This window comes from Vipera ursinii (assembly GCF_947247035.1).
Source record: "Vipera ursinii genome assembly, chromosome: 3".
In the NCBI taxonomy this organism is placed as follows: domain Eukaryota; kingdom Metazoa; phylum Chordata; class Lepidosauria; order Squamata; family Viperidae; genus Vipera; species Vipera ursinii.
In genome coordinates, this window is record NC_139516.1 from 33,420,938 (window position 1) to 33,435,297 (window position 14,360).

The 14,360-nt window shown below is 39.6% G+C and overlaps 1 protein-coding gene across 1 annotated transcript in view; it reads left to right on the forward strand.

Moving 5' to 3' along the window:
* The window catches only part of LOC310638170 (fer-1-like protein 4), a gene marked incomplete at its 5' end in the record, with an annotated part of 67,854 nt that overhangs the window by 17,279 nt on the left and 36,215 nt on the right, over positions 1-14,360 (forward strand). Inside the window, 8 exons of the mRNA XM_083358997.1 lie at positions 950-1,136; positions 2,948-3,318; positions 4,999-5,107; positions 6,567-6,765; positions 7,786-7,906; positions 8,765-8,869; positions 10,349-10,432; positions 11,380-11,496. Of these exons, the coding sequence (XP_083215123.1) occupies positions 950-1,136; positions 2,948-3,318; positions 4,999-5,107; positions 6,567-6,765; positions 7,786-7,906; positions 8,765-8,869; positions 10,349-10,432; positions 11,380-11,496 (1,293 nt within the window). The remainder of the gene's footprint in view (positions 1-949; positions 1,137-2,947; positions 3,319-4,998; positions 5,108-6,566; positions 6,766-7,785; positions 7,907-8,764; positions 8,870-10,348; positions 10,433-11,379; positions 11,497-14,360) is intronic.

Below are 14,360 nucleotides of genomic sequence, written 5' to 3' on the forward strand. Positions count from 1 at the left end.
AGGCTTTTCCTACTACTGAGTTAAAATTTTATCTGTCCTTATCTGAGAGCAGTGCGGTGGCTCAGTGGTTAAGACATTGGACTTCTAAGTGGGAAAGCTAGCAGCCCAATTTCAAGACCTGAGCATCAACATGATTGGGTGAGCTCCTGTCCTTGCACCAGCTCCTGCCAACCTAGCAGTTTGAAAGCATGCAACTGCGAGTAGATAAATAGGTATCACTTCAGTGGGAAGGTAACAGCACTCAGTGATGTCATGCTGGTCACATGATTGCAGAAAAGTCTTCAGTCAGCACCGGCTCAATGGTCTTGAAATGGAGATGAGCACTGCCCCCTACAGTCGGCAACAAGTAGCAGAGTAAAATCCACAGGGACTCCTTTACCTTTGCTTTACTTTACCTTATCTGAGTTAGGCAAAAATGTTGTTCCCATTGTCAATTCCTATACTGCCTCTAATGCCTCCATTCCACCCACTGCCAGTCAATGACTTATAATAGATTACAAAGCAAGGCAACTTCACGAAAACAAGAGGAATAATAAGCATGATTATGGTTGATTGTGGTATATACTAATTAGATGCATATAGGGACATAAACGCAGTGCAAGACTCTTTAAGGAAAAATGTTTTTCAGATGTGCATTACTTTGTTTACATAGTTCTGATTTAGTGCATAAGCACTAAACTTAAGTTTACAATAATCTAGATATGGCCATAGAACAGTTCCCCTTTAAGGAAAGGTGACAATGTTTGGAGCTAATCGTTTATTTAAAAGATGGGTAAATGGGGCATTTATCCTAGATGGGAATTCAGGGAGTTGCAATCTCAAGACATCTGAATGAGGTCAGGGAATGGGAAGGCTGGTCTGAACAATTCTGTGCTCCCTCACTCTTCTAATACTGCTTTGTCACCAGCTGTGATCTTTGGTTCTATTCTTGTAATGTTCTCTCATTTAGGGAGAAACATCAGTTGAAAGTAGCACTACAGAACCAGTTTGGAATGAACAAATAACATTCATTGAGATGTTTCCACCTCTTGTTCGAAAAATAAAAGTCCAGCTACTGGATGATGCAAACATTGGAGATGTTGCCCTTGCTACACATTTCATCGATCTGCAACAAATATCTGATCCTGGGAGAAATGGTGAGTTTGTCAGAGACATTGCCTTATATCAGACCATAGCTCTATCCAGCACTTTGTTATCAGAACTGCTGTTTTAGCTGACTGGAAATCTCTCCGAGGTATCAGGCAAGATTCTTTCCAGCCTTAATGCTGGAGAAGTCAAGGATAGAAGAAGCAAACATTTCGTTTGGAAAGCAGAGATTTTTCAGTTGAGCTACAGCTCCTTAGAACATCCTAGCTGATAGATGATGGTCTTTACCTTTTGTCTATTGCCCTATTTATCTATTTAATTTAATTAAAAATTAATTATAAAAATTAATTTATACATTAATTTATTTGTTGTTGTTAGTTGCAAAGTCGTGTCCGACCCATCACGACCCCACGGACAATGTTCCTCCAGGCCTTCCTGTCCTCTACCATCTTCTGGAGTCCCTTTAAGCTCACGCCTACTGCTTCAGTGACTCCATCCAGCCACCTCATCCTCTGTCGTCCCCTTCTTCTATTGCCCTCAACCTTTCCCATCATTCCGTTCTTCTCCAGTGAGTCCTTCCTTCTCATTAGGTGGCCAAAGTATTTGAGTTTTAGCTTCAGGATCTGGCCTTCTAAAGAGCAGTCAGGGTTGATCTCCTCTAGGACTGACCGGTTTGATCGCCTTGCAGTCCAAGGGACTCGCAGGAGTCTTCTCCAGCACCAGAGTTCAAAGGCTTCAATTCTTTGGCGCATTAATTTAATACATTTACATTAATTTATACATTTACAAAAAAGCAATGATTTGGGGCAATACCAAGTGTTATAGCCATGGCACAAGATGTACAAAATACTCTGTAGGACTGTTTTGACCATATAGGCTAATTATAGGTTAATTATATATAAAATAGAAGAAAACTTTAAACAAAAGGTTTTACTAAAATGGTTCACAAAAGGAACTCAATGTTTGTCAATAGGAATTCCAATTACCAAGCAAGCTTTATCACTTTTGCACATCAGCTTAATATATCTTTCCGGTGAACGTTTGAGATAGATGCCTAACCTAGCCATAAATGGGCAATGGAGGTTTTATAAAAGTTTTATATTACATTTTCTTATTGTATCCTTGATTCAGTATAGTAATACAGCCTGGAAAATTATTGGAAGGATGGGGCATCTTTTCTTTAACTATAATTCAGCTGAGAAATTATTATATACAGTATCTCTGTCTACTTCTGTGTGTGGTGAGACATAGCTAGGAAATATCTACCTCTACTGGTTGACACCAGGCTGAGGGATATAGCCACAACTAGTCGTCTGAATTTCTGTGTGATAATAGCAATGCAAATATCTCTTTAGGTCCTCAATTTATGACCATAATTGGAACCAGAATTTCCATTGCTAAGTGCCAGTTAAGTGACTTGTGCCCAAATTTATGAACTTTTTAGCTGCAGTTAAGTGAATTGCTATGGTCATTAAATGAATCACATGGTCATTAAGTGAATCTGACTTCCTCCATTGACTTTGCTTGTTGGGAGCTTCATGGGAAGGTTGGAAATGACAATCATGTGACTCCAGGACTTTTATTATAAATACATGTCAATTGTCAAGCACCTGGGTTTTGATTATTTGAGTTCAGGAACGTTGTGATGGTCATAAGTGCAAGGACCAGTCATAAGTCACTTTTTTCAGTGTGGCCATAATGTTGAATCATCATTAAGTAAATGGTTATAAGTCAGGGACTATCTGGTTATGACAGATCACCAAGGAAGCATGACCTATACTTCATTGTCAAAATAGTCCTGTAAAAGTGCAAATCTGAACCAAATGCTGGTATATTCAAAAACACATTTTCTTCCCACCAGGCTTTAACCCCACCTTTGGACCAACTTGGATAAATTTATATGGTTCATCCCAGAATTCAGCCTTGAGAGATATACACAAAGATCTCAATGAAGGTCTAGGTGAAGGCATCTTCTATCGTGGACGCCTTCTTATGGCCATTACAGTAGAGATTTTCAGTGCTATCCAGGCAGCGGAAAAGAAGCCAGCAGAAGTTCTTAAAGGTGCCTTAAGCAAACTCAAGTTGAAGAAGAAGAGCAAAAAGGCCAAAGAGAAGTCCAGAACTTCTGTCAAGGAGCATCATCAAAGCCAGGCTGATATTAGTACCACTGAGGAGGCTGAACAACCAAGTGAAGTGATTGTGGAGGTAGAGGACCTTCATCCTCTCCCAGAGGTGAGTCTCGGTAATCACAGAAATCATAGGAGAGTGAAATTATCTTATATGAAGCCTTCTCTATATTTGGTGTTTAATAAATGATGGCTAAAACATTATTTACCCCATTTAACACCTACAATATTAAACTTTAAATAGTAAATGAATGAATACAAATATGAATGAATAAGGTAAAGGTAAAGGTTCCCCTGCACATGCGTGCTAGTCGTTTCCGACTATAGGGGCCGGTGCTCATCTCCGTTTCAAAGCCGAAGAGCCAGCGCTTGTCCGAGGATGTCTCCGTGGTCATGTGGCCGGCATGACTAGACGCCAAAGGCACAAGGAACGCTGTTACCTTCCCACCGTAGTGGTCCCTATTTTTCTACTTGCATTTTTACGTGCTTTCGAACTGCTAGGTTGGCAGAAGCTGGGACGAGTAACAGTCGCTCACTCTGCTACACGGCACTCAGGATTCGACCCGCCAAACTGCCGACCTTCTGATCAACAAGCTCAGCATCCTAACCCACTGAGCCACCGCGTCCCTTGAATGAATACAAATAACTAATAAATTTTAAATATTATAAAACATTGTGATCTAAATTAAAAAGATAAAATTCTTTTTAGAGAAAAACATTAGGCAATTTGTAATCTGTCACTGAATGTTTAGAGTGTTCTCTATTTCTTATTCTCCCCTCCTCCTAAGACTTATGCGTATTTTTAAAGATGGAGTAATTGTTTAAAGACTTGTGCCACTGATCTTTTTTTACTTCAATTTTTTTTTACTCAGAAGATTAAAATACAAAATCAAAAACAAAAAAAGTTAATATAGACAAAACTAGACAAGGACATTAAAAATTCGAATTTAAAAGGATAAAGAACAACTCCCCTTTTTATCCCCCTTAGTTGAATACTATCAAATCTATTGCAACAATAAGAGGTTGTTGTAAAAAAAAAGTTGTAAAACTCCAGCAAGGGATTATAAAATAGGTCAGAAGTCAACTACGGTAGTTGTAAATCTCTGTTTAAAGCTCCAGAGAAGCCTTTTAAAAATAAAATAGTTATGTAGTTAGTTTGCACAGCTATGCCCATAAAGAGACTCCTGTCTATCTAATCCTATTTCCTTTCTATGTATAGAGGTGATTTTTTTTTGATTACAGAATGTTTGTGACTTTCAGCTAAGGTCTCTATGTGTTACTATGATCAACATCCTGATTTTTTTTAATGAAAGGAAGAAATTAAAAGTGATTTGAGGTAGTTGAAATTCAGCATGGAGAAACTTTGGGATGAAAGGGATTAAAATAATTATCATTGCTTTTCCTGATCAAAGCATCCACTTGCATAAAAGGGAAGGCAAGGTATGAATAAAAAAATGAAACAGGAAGAAAACACCATTTACCTTTTAAACATTCTAAAAATTATTTTATTTTAAAATCTGGAATATTATCTGTGTTCTACTAATCCCAATATATTTAGACACAACACACTCCTTTAAGCAAAATTCAGCTTTCAGCTCCCATCCTTTTTAGACAAATATTAATGCAAGTTTGTGTTATGCTAGAGTACTGCCAAGACTAAATGGCATCATGTGTGTATGTGTGTGTGTGTGTAAACACATTAAATTAAAAAAATGCAGTTTGAATTAATCTGTGAAGCAATATTTTGTATTATCATAAAGAAGGGAACTGAAAACTTTTTCTTCAGAATGCCCTAGGAGTGAAAGAAGAATTCCTTCTCTTTGCATCATTTTTTGAAGTGACTATGATGGATCCCTCAGTAGGAACCAAACCTGTAAAGTTTGAAATCTCTATAGGTAAGTGACAGAAGCTTCAGTTCTTTTTAATGTAAAACATTTTCTCTTTTTCATCCCTCTGCCATGCATTCTTCTCTTCCATCCTTTACCATAAGGGATCTTCAAACTTGGTCCTTTTATGACTTGTGGACTTCAACTCCCAGAATTCCTCAGCCAGCATGCCTGGCCTCAGCCAGCATGCCTCAGCCAGCATGCCTGGCTGAAGAATTCTGGGAGTTGAAGTCCACAAGTCATAAAAGGGCCAAGTTTGAATACCCCTGCTTTACTAGAACTCCAGATGCATAGGCCCAGATGCATAGGCCCAGAACTGCTGTACTATTATGTTCAGTGAACGTGGTCAAACTCCTTGCCTTCAGGAAGTTCAGATTTCACATTTCTTAGGTGGCACCTGCTGGGAAGAGCGTCATATGATATTATTTTTCTATTTAGACTGAGCTCTGTGAGAAAGCTTCCAGTTCTTTTTATTAGTCCATAGCTTTATTTGACTTTAAGAAAGTAAGGTTTTTCTTCTTGTTTAGTTTGCAGCTGAGCTGTGGGTTTGTCTAAGTCTAAGAATTAGCAACCATAAAATAGCTCAGGAGTTCCTCATTGGGCGACTTACAATAGATAATAGTCTCTCACAATTGCTCTTCAAACAGCTAAAAAAATATAAATATGTTAGATTTCCTTGTCTGAGTTAGAAAAAAGAGGAAACACATTATTGGTCTAAATTCAGACCAGATTTGGCTTAAAGATGGCCTTCATCAACCTGATGTATGCTAGGAGAGAGATGGAATGTATCAGTTGATATCCTTAGAACTTGTATAGCTTTTGATACCATGGATCATGATATTCTTTTAGAGTGCTTAAACAAAGACAAAGTTGGTAGCTTCACGCTAATTGAATAAAGATGCTTTTCTAGCCATGTCATATCAAGCGTCCAGGTATCTTCTGCCAAGTCTGAGTGAGGAAATCTGACACAACAGCTTGTAGGACTTAGGCTTAAACTGTCTGCAGGACTTCAATTTCCTAATAGTCTATCTATGCTCTCAGTTTTTTTTTTACAAAATAACTAGATAATGTAATACTAATAGTTATTCTCTTTTCTGAAATAGGGTTTATATTGTTCAGGAATTGTTAATTTTTTTTACCAAGGATTTTTAGGATTTTTAAAAACAATCTTGACTAAATGGTTTTAATTTTATATTTTCATAAATGGCCTAAACCAGTTTACGGAATTGGAAGCTTATACATTACTTAAATTCATAGATGATAGATAGATAGATAGATAGATAGATAGATAGATAGATAGATAGATAGATAGATAGATAGACAGACAGACAGACAGACAGATAGATAGATGATATTGTGAACTGTAGATTACATGTTATCCTTATGTCCAAATCAAACAAAAATTCTGATATAACTAAACATATTAAATGTGCTACAATAACAAAGAATAAACATGTTTAACTTCAAGGGAACTATGGGAAAATTGAAGAAGTTACTACTAAGATATCTGTGAAAGGAGAAAAGGGAGAAAAGACTGAAGAAAAACAGCCTTTGCTAGATCCTCTTTCAGATGAAGAGCTGGATGTTGAAGTCATGCCTCCAACAACAATTTTGCTTGATAAGTCTATGACTGTGAACCAAAGACCAGAACCCACAGAATATGACAGGTAATTCCTCAATAGTTTTATGTCATTTGAATTTACTTATTTTAATTAACTTGTACTATTAATTCCATTTGCAAAGAAACCAAGGTATAAACCTTAGTGCTCATTCATGACCAGAAGATCTATTTTTAACATTGAAATTTGCTCTTTCTCTATAGAGTAACTTATATTGCATCTACAAGATACACAAAATTTACCTGGTTTTTAGGAGCCAGTTTGAATCTCAGTTCTTGATAGTCATTTCATTTTCATAATCAAACAGTTTATAGCTCAGAAGCTGTATAAGGCCTTCAGCAGCCAAAGCCACAGCCTTAGCAATGATCAGCAGGCATGCAAGTTTTCCTGTTGCCATGAATGGTGGAAAAATTAAGCAACCAAGTTCCCACCTGGCAATTAAATGGCAGGGATCAAGTTGTTCATTTCTTACAGCTACTCACAGTAGGAAATGAACAATCTGTAGTGGATCACTGGGAGAAAGAGGACTATGGATTGAGAAAGATACGTGTATGTCAATGTGTATAAGAGAAGCTACATATATGTGACTAAGGTGTGTTTATGCAGCATTCCATATAGCTCTTGTTAGATATTTTGTGCCAGCCATTGGCAGTTACCCAAAAGAGTCATCAGATGGAAGCAAAGAGGCTTCTTTGCTTCCACTGATGAGTCAGGGGTCCTAGGCCCCTGCAACCCCATTGGAGAGAGTGTTTTATGGTCAGGGAGGATAGCTCTTAGGGCTGAAAAAATTGCCCACCCATGAATCTGTGTCCGGTTCATGTAATGGGAACACACTCTTCCTCTCTCCTACAGGATTTATGTTTATGTTTAAGAAATAGCAGTTCTTTGTTCTATGTAGCTTCCCTACTGGGCTTTTTACCAATAATCGGGTTACTAGGTCTGGGCAGCAGCTTTGCTGAGTAAAATAAAGATTTGGCAGCTCATAACCCCTAATCAAGGAAACTCTAGCAGGCAGACAAATATTAGTTGTTTGTACAAGTTTAAGCATTTTCTGCATCCTGCTGTTAGCTCTTACAGCTGCCTTCCAATGCTGCATGAGAAGCCCTGTGTTTATGTATGGAGCTACTGGGAAGACTACACCTGGAGACTCTATAATTCCAACTGGATTGTCAAAATAGCAGAGCGTTTGGTAACGTATCACTTTGCCTGGAAATACCGTCCAAACCTGCTGCTTTCCCCCCACATAACTGATTTCCTGGAAGCATACATAATTGTTTGGGTAGAGCTAAATCATGAATCATAATAAGAAAATCTTCTTGATTTCTTTGCAGAATGATCATTCTTGTTGCTTCTGGGTGACATAACCCTTCTGGTGCAGGGTATATATTATGCCCTCATTCTTGCAGCTCCCTCCTGTGAAAATTAGATATAAACCCTGTTCCATCTTTAAGTACCATTTTTTCTACCTTATTTAGCATTTATGTATTGAATTGATATGGTAACTTGCTGTTTTATTGAATGCATTGATTTATGCTGGTTCAATGTTTTAACTGCTATTGTAAATTATATAGTTCTGGGTTAGTTTAGCAATACTTTAATTATAAATATATTTTAGAAAAGTGATTTTTGTAAATTCTGTATGAACTGATCTAACATTGCACAATATGCAGAGCATAATATAAGTATCTTCCTGGTTTTTCATATTGAAATAAGTGGTTTAGGAAAATAGATGTTTATAACTGTACATTTGATCAAAACTTGTTTAGTAATAACTGTTTTAGATAATTTTATAGATCAGTTCCATGTGGTTTTTTAAAAATCCCCACATCACAGAGAAATAGGACTGTACAACTTATGGATAAAGTTCATGCTTGAGTACATTGGAGGAATCCATCCATTGTGTTAGCATGATCTGTTTAAAGGACCCATCATATTAAGCTGAGATGCAATTTGGCTGTGACTTTTTATTCAAAATAGCTGTTGAGTTTTGTTAACTTGGGTTTATGATTAAGTGTGTTAAGTGAGTCTAGCTTCTTTGCTGACATAGGGGCATGGACTAGAAGATGTAGAGAAACTCTTGAGGAGACCAAGATCAAAAGCAGATGAGAGGCTTCGTCAGGTTTTGGAGGAATTTGTTGCTGGATGTAGGTCAGTAAACTTCTACTGCCTTTTTACTACATGCAAGTTTGTACGTTATGTCTAGATCCACTCTAGAAATTCAGATTTGCCACAAGACACTTTATTATAAAAATGGCAGCTTCCACACATGTTAATTTTATTTATCAAACATATGCCTCTCATCACGCCAATGGTGATTCTGGAACGCTTACAGACATTGAATAAAAAATGCAGTATAAAACATTACAACAAGAAAGATCTTAAATTTAAAAATTCAATTAAACGAAAACTAAAAGTAAGCAGAATGGAGAGGGAGGGAGTAAAGTGTGCACAGGGAGGAGGTGGACTGTTCTCTACTCCATTAGCCATATTTTGAAGCATATTCATGTTTATATTCTGAAGTATAACTTATAGGTCCCGATACTTTTTTAAGTTCACATATTAATTCTTAATGAAGAAAAAAACCTGATAGTTTCTGTTATGTATTGGGCTGGTGGTATTACACCACGTGCGTTGCTGGAGGAGCTAACGGCTCTCCAGCAACCCAGACAGGCCGTCTCTGGTCCTGCAATTGGTCAGTCCCAGGCGGCAAGCGTGGGTTCAAACCTATTGGCTGCCACCTAGGGCCTAGGCTATATATTGTGGCTGGGTGTGGCCCAAGCTTCAGTACAGTTCTAGCAAGAATAAAATAATGAGTTTCCCTGTACTCAGTCTTGTGTCATCATTCCTGCTCACCAGAGCCCATGACTTAACAGTTTCAGAACTTCCAAGGGATATTTCTAGGTAAAATTGTTCAGAGCTAGATTTGAGCTTACAAGACATTAACATGCATTTTAAAAAGCTCGTGTGTAGTTCTGGGTACTATTTTATAATACTGAAAGTACAGTGGAACTCCAGTTTACTTGATACATGGACTTCATACACATGAGCTCTAATTCTGCTGCAATTTACATCATTTGCATAATAATGTTGATTTGCATGTGACACAAATAATATAATGTGCACATTGGCTCTGTGGCTTATAACACATTACACAAAACCTAGCAGATAGATTTATAATAGATTTGCTACCTTTATCTTGTTTAAACTATTTTGATTCATCTTCCTGGACTTGTTCAGTTTTCTCCTTCCTCTCATTCTACCAGTGCTCTGGAAGGTAATTTGGACTGAGAAAGAATGATTAGCCCCTGGGGTAACCTAGACAATTCCCATATCTAAGAGAGAAGTCATGATCTCTTTATTTCTAGTCCAGGACCTTAACTGCTACACCAAAGTGACTCTTAATTTCTCAGTTGTATAAAAATGTCATTTCTGTTTGTCTTTCATATAATATACTTTGGGATAAAAAGGACATTCCTTGTTCTCAATTCAATCATTAAAATGTAATTTCAGTGTACACTGATTTCTTTTAACTGCAGAGAGTCATAAATTGTGCTGATTTCTAATTATTTTAAATTCATGCAATGTATGTTCTCATACATTAAAACTTAACAGTGTCTCTAATTTCAGACAGTATTCTCTTAATGTGGACAAAAAACCAATGACACGTCCAAATAACCTTGATCGATGTCGGATGAAATCTCTCCCACAAAACATTGTAAGTTAGGTAGCCAGACTATGTTAGTGTTGTAAATCAGCCTGATTTAGTGTCCTGCAGTTGTATGGAGACATCACATATTTGGAAGGTACCAGGTTAAGAAAGTCTGCTCTAAAGAGATGATGCTACATCACAGGAACAAACTCTGAATGCTGAGTGTGACATTGAACGTAGAACTCCAGAGGTCTGTTAGAATATTGGTTTTCAGAGTATCTGGAAGAGGGTCAGAAAAGTCAAAATGGTGGCCACAACTATGCTATTGAAGCCCTACCTTTTTTTACATGCCTGATATTTATTTCAAAAAGAGGATGAGAACTCAGTTTGATTCCCTATGTTGATAAATAACTAATTAGATGAAGATATTACTTTCCTGATGTTAACAGATTAGTTAAGAGCTAATATTTAATTTTTTGGTTTATTTTATCACATTTAATTACAATGAACTTTTTGAACAGTTGGTATACATAAGACAAATTATTTATTTTCTCAATTATTAATTTGGCTCTAGATCAGTTCCTGTATGCGAAAATATATTTTTCTTGGCAATAGCCCATGTTGAAACTTACCCAGTTATGAAGAATTATGTTTTTTCTGGCAAGGGGGCTGCCTAAAAAAATATGCTACATCTGTGGAAGAAGAAATCTACATCCAATTTGTAGTAATGGATTGCTTGACACGTTTTGTGGGTTAATATTTGAATTGTAGGGTTTTTTTTCAACAAAGGGGGAAGGAACATTTTTCAGCAATATGTTCGAAGTGTTTGAAATAATAAAAATAATAATGTTAATAAAATAATTTCAAAGCCTTTTTAAAATTTTGTACTGCTATGCTTTTCATTGTTGAAGTTATCTGGGTCCTTTAATGCTGTTGTCTGTCTTTAGACCTTTTCTTTGCGGATTAACTTAGCATGATACATTTTTAAAATGACCTCTTTGTGTTGCATTCAGATACTCTATGCAAAACAGGGACTCCGCATAAGGAAGCGACTGACTAAGCTCAACATCAAGGAGAAAGTAAATGAGACAAAGATAATCCTGTCAAAGTTGCGCTTCCTGGCTAAAGAGGTACACAATTGCAGAATGAAAGATATAAACACAGCTGAGCAGTCAGTTTTGTATTTATAGCTTTAGGGTTCAAGAAACAGGAAATAGAGGTGAAGTTCTGTTGCTGTAAAGGAGAGGGGTAATTTCCTAGAATGTGCTAGAATTTCCAAATATATGTTTAAAAAGTGGGAATTCAAATTTTCCTTTTGGGAGTCTCAGTGGCGTAGCGTGGGTTGTCAGCACCCGGGGCAAGGCAAGTAATTTGCGCCCCCTAACCTGTGGATTTTAGCACTCGAGTCTCTTCCACTAGCTCAGGAATTCTGGGAGTTGAAGTCCATGAGTCATAAAAGAGCCAAGGTTGCCTACCCCTGAGTTAGGTTCAAGGCAAAAAAGGGTCTCTGGAGAAGAGGGAAAATGCTAGTTTAAAACTGAAACAAGGCAACTTTAAGGTGCTTCAGCTGTGATTTAGGATGAGATAAAGAGAGGACATGGCGTTGAAAATGGTTAATGGGGCATGTTTGTTCCACTCTTAGTGGACGTCAGGATAAACCCCACAAGAGAATGACCTTACAACAGATGTGAATAGGCTTGGACTACGTTTGTAGATTGAGTGCATACATCACATGGAGCGATGATGGGCTTCATCAAGATTTATGATCCCACAATTGGCTAGTTTTCTCCATCTTGTCCTAAACCCTGGATACCAACCACGGTTTATGGCTTAGCATGTGGCGTGGGGTTGACCCAACATGTTAGGCGACAAACAATGACTTCCAACTTACAATGCCTCAGCTTCCCAAGGTTATTCCAAAGCCGGAAAAGCCAACCAACCCACCCTGCAGCTTTGCCTGCTTAGGCTGAACCCCAGGAATACTTGCTGCGGCGCCCGACCTATTTTCTGCCCAGACGCTGCTTATCCAAGCCAAGCCGCCTCCTTCTCTTTGGCACCTCACCCCAAAGATTTGCCGGCCTGGCTGGAAACTCTCGCTGCTGGCGACGTGTGTGGGGGGCGGTCCCGATCGCCTCCTGCAGGGGGAACCGAGTGGCCGCAGAGAGTCAATACAGCAGGAGGAGGAGGAGGAGCAGCAGCAGCAAGCAGCCGCAGGTGCGGCGGCTGCAGTTGTTACCTGACTGCCAGTCAGTCTGACGTAAGGGAATTGAGCTTTACCTGTTGGTTTAGCATCCTGCCAGCAAAAGTTTCAGTCATTCAAAGTCAGCGGACCAGGCTGGGTGCCGAAGACTTAGGAGCAGACAGAACAAGGGAGAAAGTTGGGAACTTTAACTGAGTTTCCGAGTGAGGTACTATCATTCCTTCTCTTTGTACCTTTATCCACATCCATAACAATAAGAGAGTTGGAAGGGACCTTGGAGGTCTTCTAGTCCAACCCCCTGCTCAAGCAGGAGACCCTATACAATTTGAGTAGTCTCCTCTTAAAAACTTCCAGTGATGGAGCAGCCACGATTTCTGGTGGCAAGCTGTTCCACTGGTTAATTAATTGTCCTCACTGTCAGGAAGTTTCTCCTTAATTCCAGGATGTTTCTCTCCTTGATTAGTTTCCATCTATTGTTTCTTGTCCTGCCTTCTGGTGCTTTGGATGTATAAGTTCACACACACACACACACACCATTCTTTGCTGTCATGTCACCCCAATGATACGTTTGGTTTGCCATTAGGGTGCTGTGTGAATGTGGTCTTTAAATAAACTGCTGTTTATTAAATAAAACAGTTTTTTTAAAACAAACAAACCCCCTTTAAATAAAAGGGAAAGTCTGTAGCTTGGGAGTTTGGAGAGAGAAATGTTTTGACACAGTTAATGTGTGTTTCTGTGACGTTCACGAAGCCCCGGTTGAATGACATGAAATGAATCCCAGTTTATGGCCAATTTGGGGAAGGCGGCATCTGAGCGCTCGTTTTCCCCGCACCGGGTCCGGTCAAATTCACACACTTTTGAGCCAATCGAATGCATCCTTGTCTTTTAATCCGGTTCGCGCTCCAGAAACTGAGATTGAAGGCAGAAGAAGAGTTCAAGCTTTTAATGGGGGGGGGGCGAGGGCTGCTTTTCTGCATTCCAGCAGGACAGGATTTATTTTTATTTTTATTTTTATTTTTTTTTAAAAAGCGCCTTTTGCAGAACAGAGACAGCACGGGCGCGCCCACAAACACACACACACACGCACACGCACCTGACCACGTCCTCTCGCCCCCAAAGTCTGCATGCACGGTTGGATCGGCAACCTGCCGACGCAGCTTTCGTTCCAGAGCAGGGACCCCCCAGAGAGACGCTGCAGCGATCCTCCCCCTGCGGGAAATCCACCCTCTTTCAAGCCCCGCCGCGCCCCCTGCCTTTGGCAACCCCGGGAGCGCCTTGGGAGAGCCTCCGCAGCGGAGCCCCGGGCTTGCAGGAGGGCCGCGCTCTGTGCACGCTCAGGAGCCGCCTTCTCCTTTGCAGGGGGGAGGAGGGAGAGAAGGCTTCCGTCCAGCGCCGGAGCGAAGTCGGAGCGGCCCGAAGGAGGAGTCACGCTGTGTGGTTGTATGTTTGTGTGTGTGTGTGTGTGTGTGGTGCGCCGTGGGGCGTCAGGCCCTTCCCGGCTGGGGCTCTGGTGCCTCCGCCGTGCCGGATCCCGGCGCCGTCGAGCGCGCCCCCCCAGAAGTTGCGCCCGGTGCGGCCGGCCCCCCCTGCACCCCCCACGCTACGCCACTGGGGAGTCTTGAAAATGAAAAGAACCCTAGTAAGTTTTACACATCTGGGTGGTCTGATCAGGTTTTGAAATTACAGTACTGCAAGCACAGCTTCCAGTACTTTCTAGAAATCTTTTGTTCCCAGATTATTACCTACTACAATTCAATGACTCCTACAACTTTTCCTTTACATTATCTCTTTTTC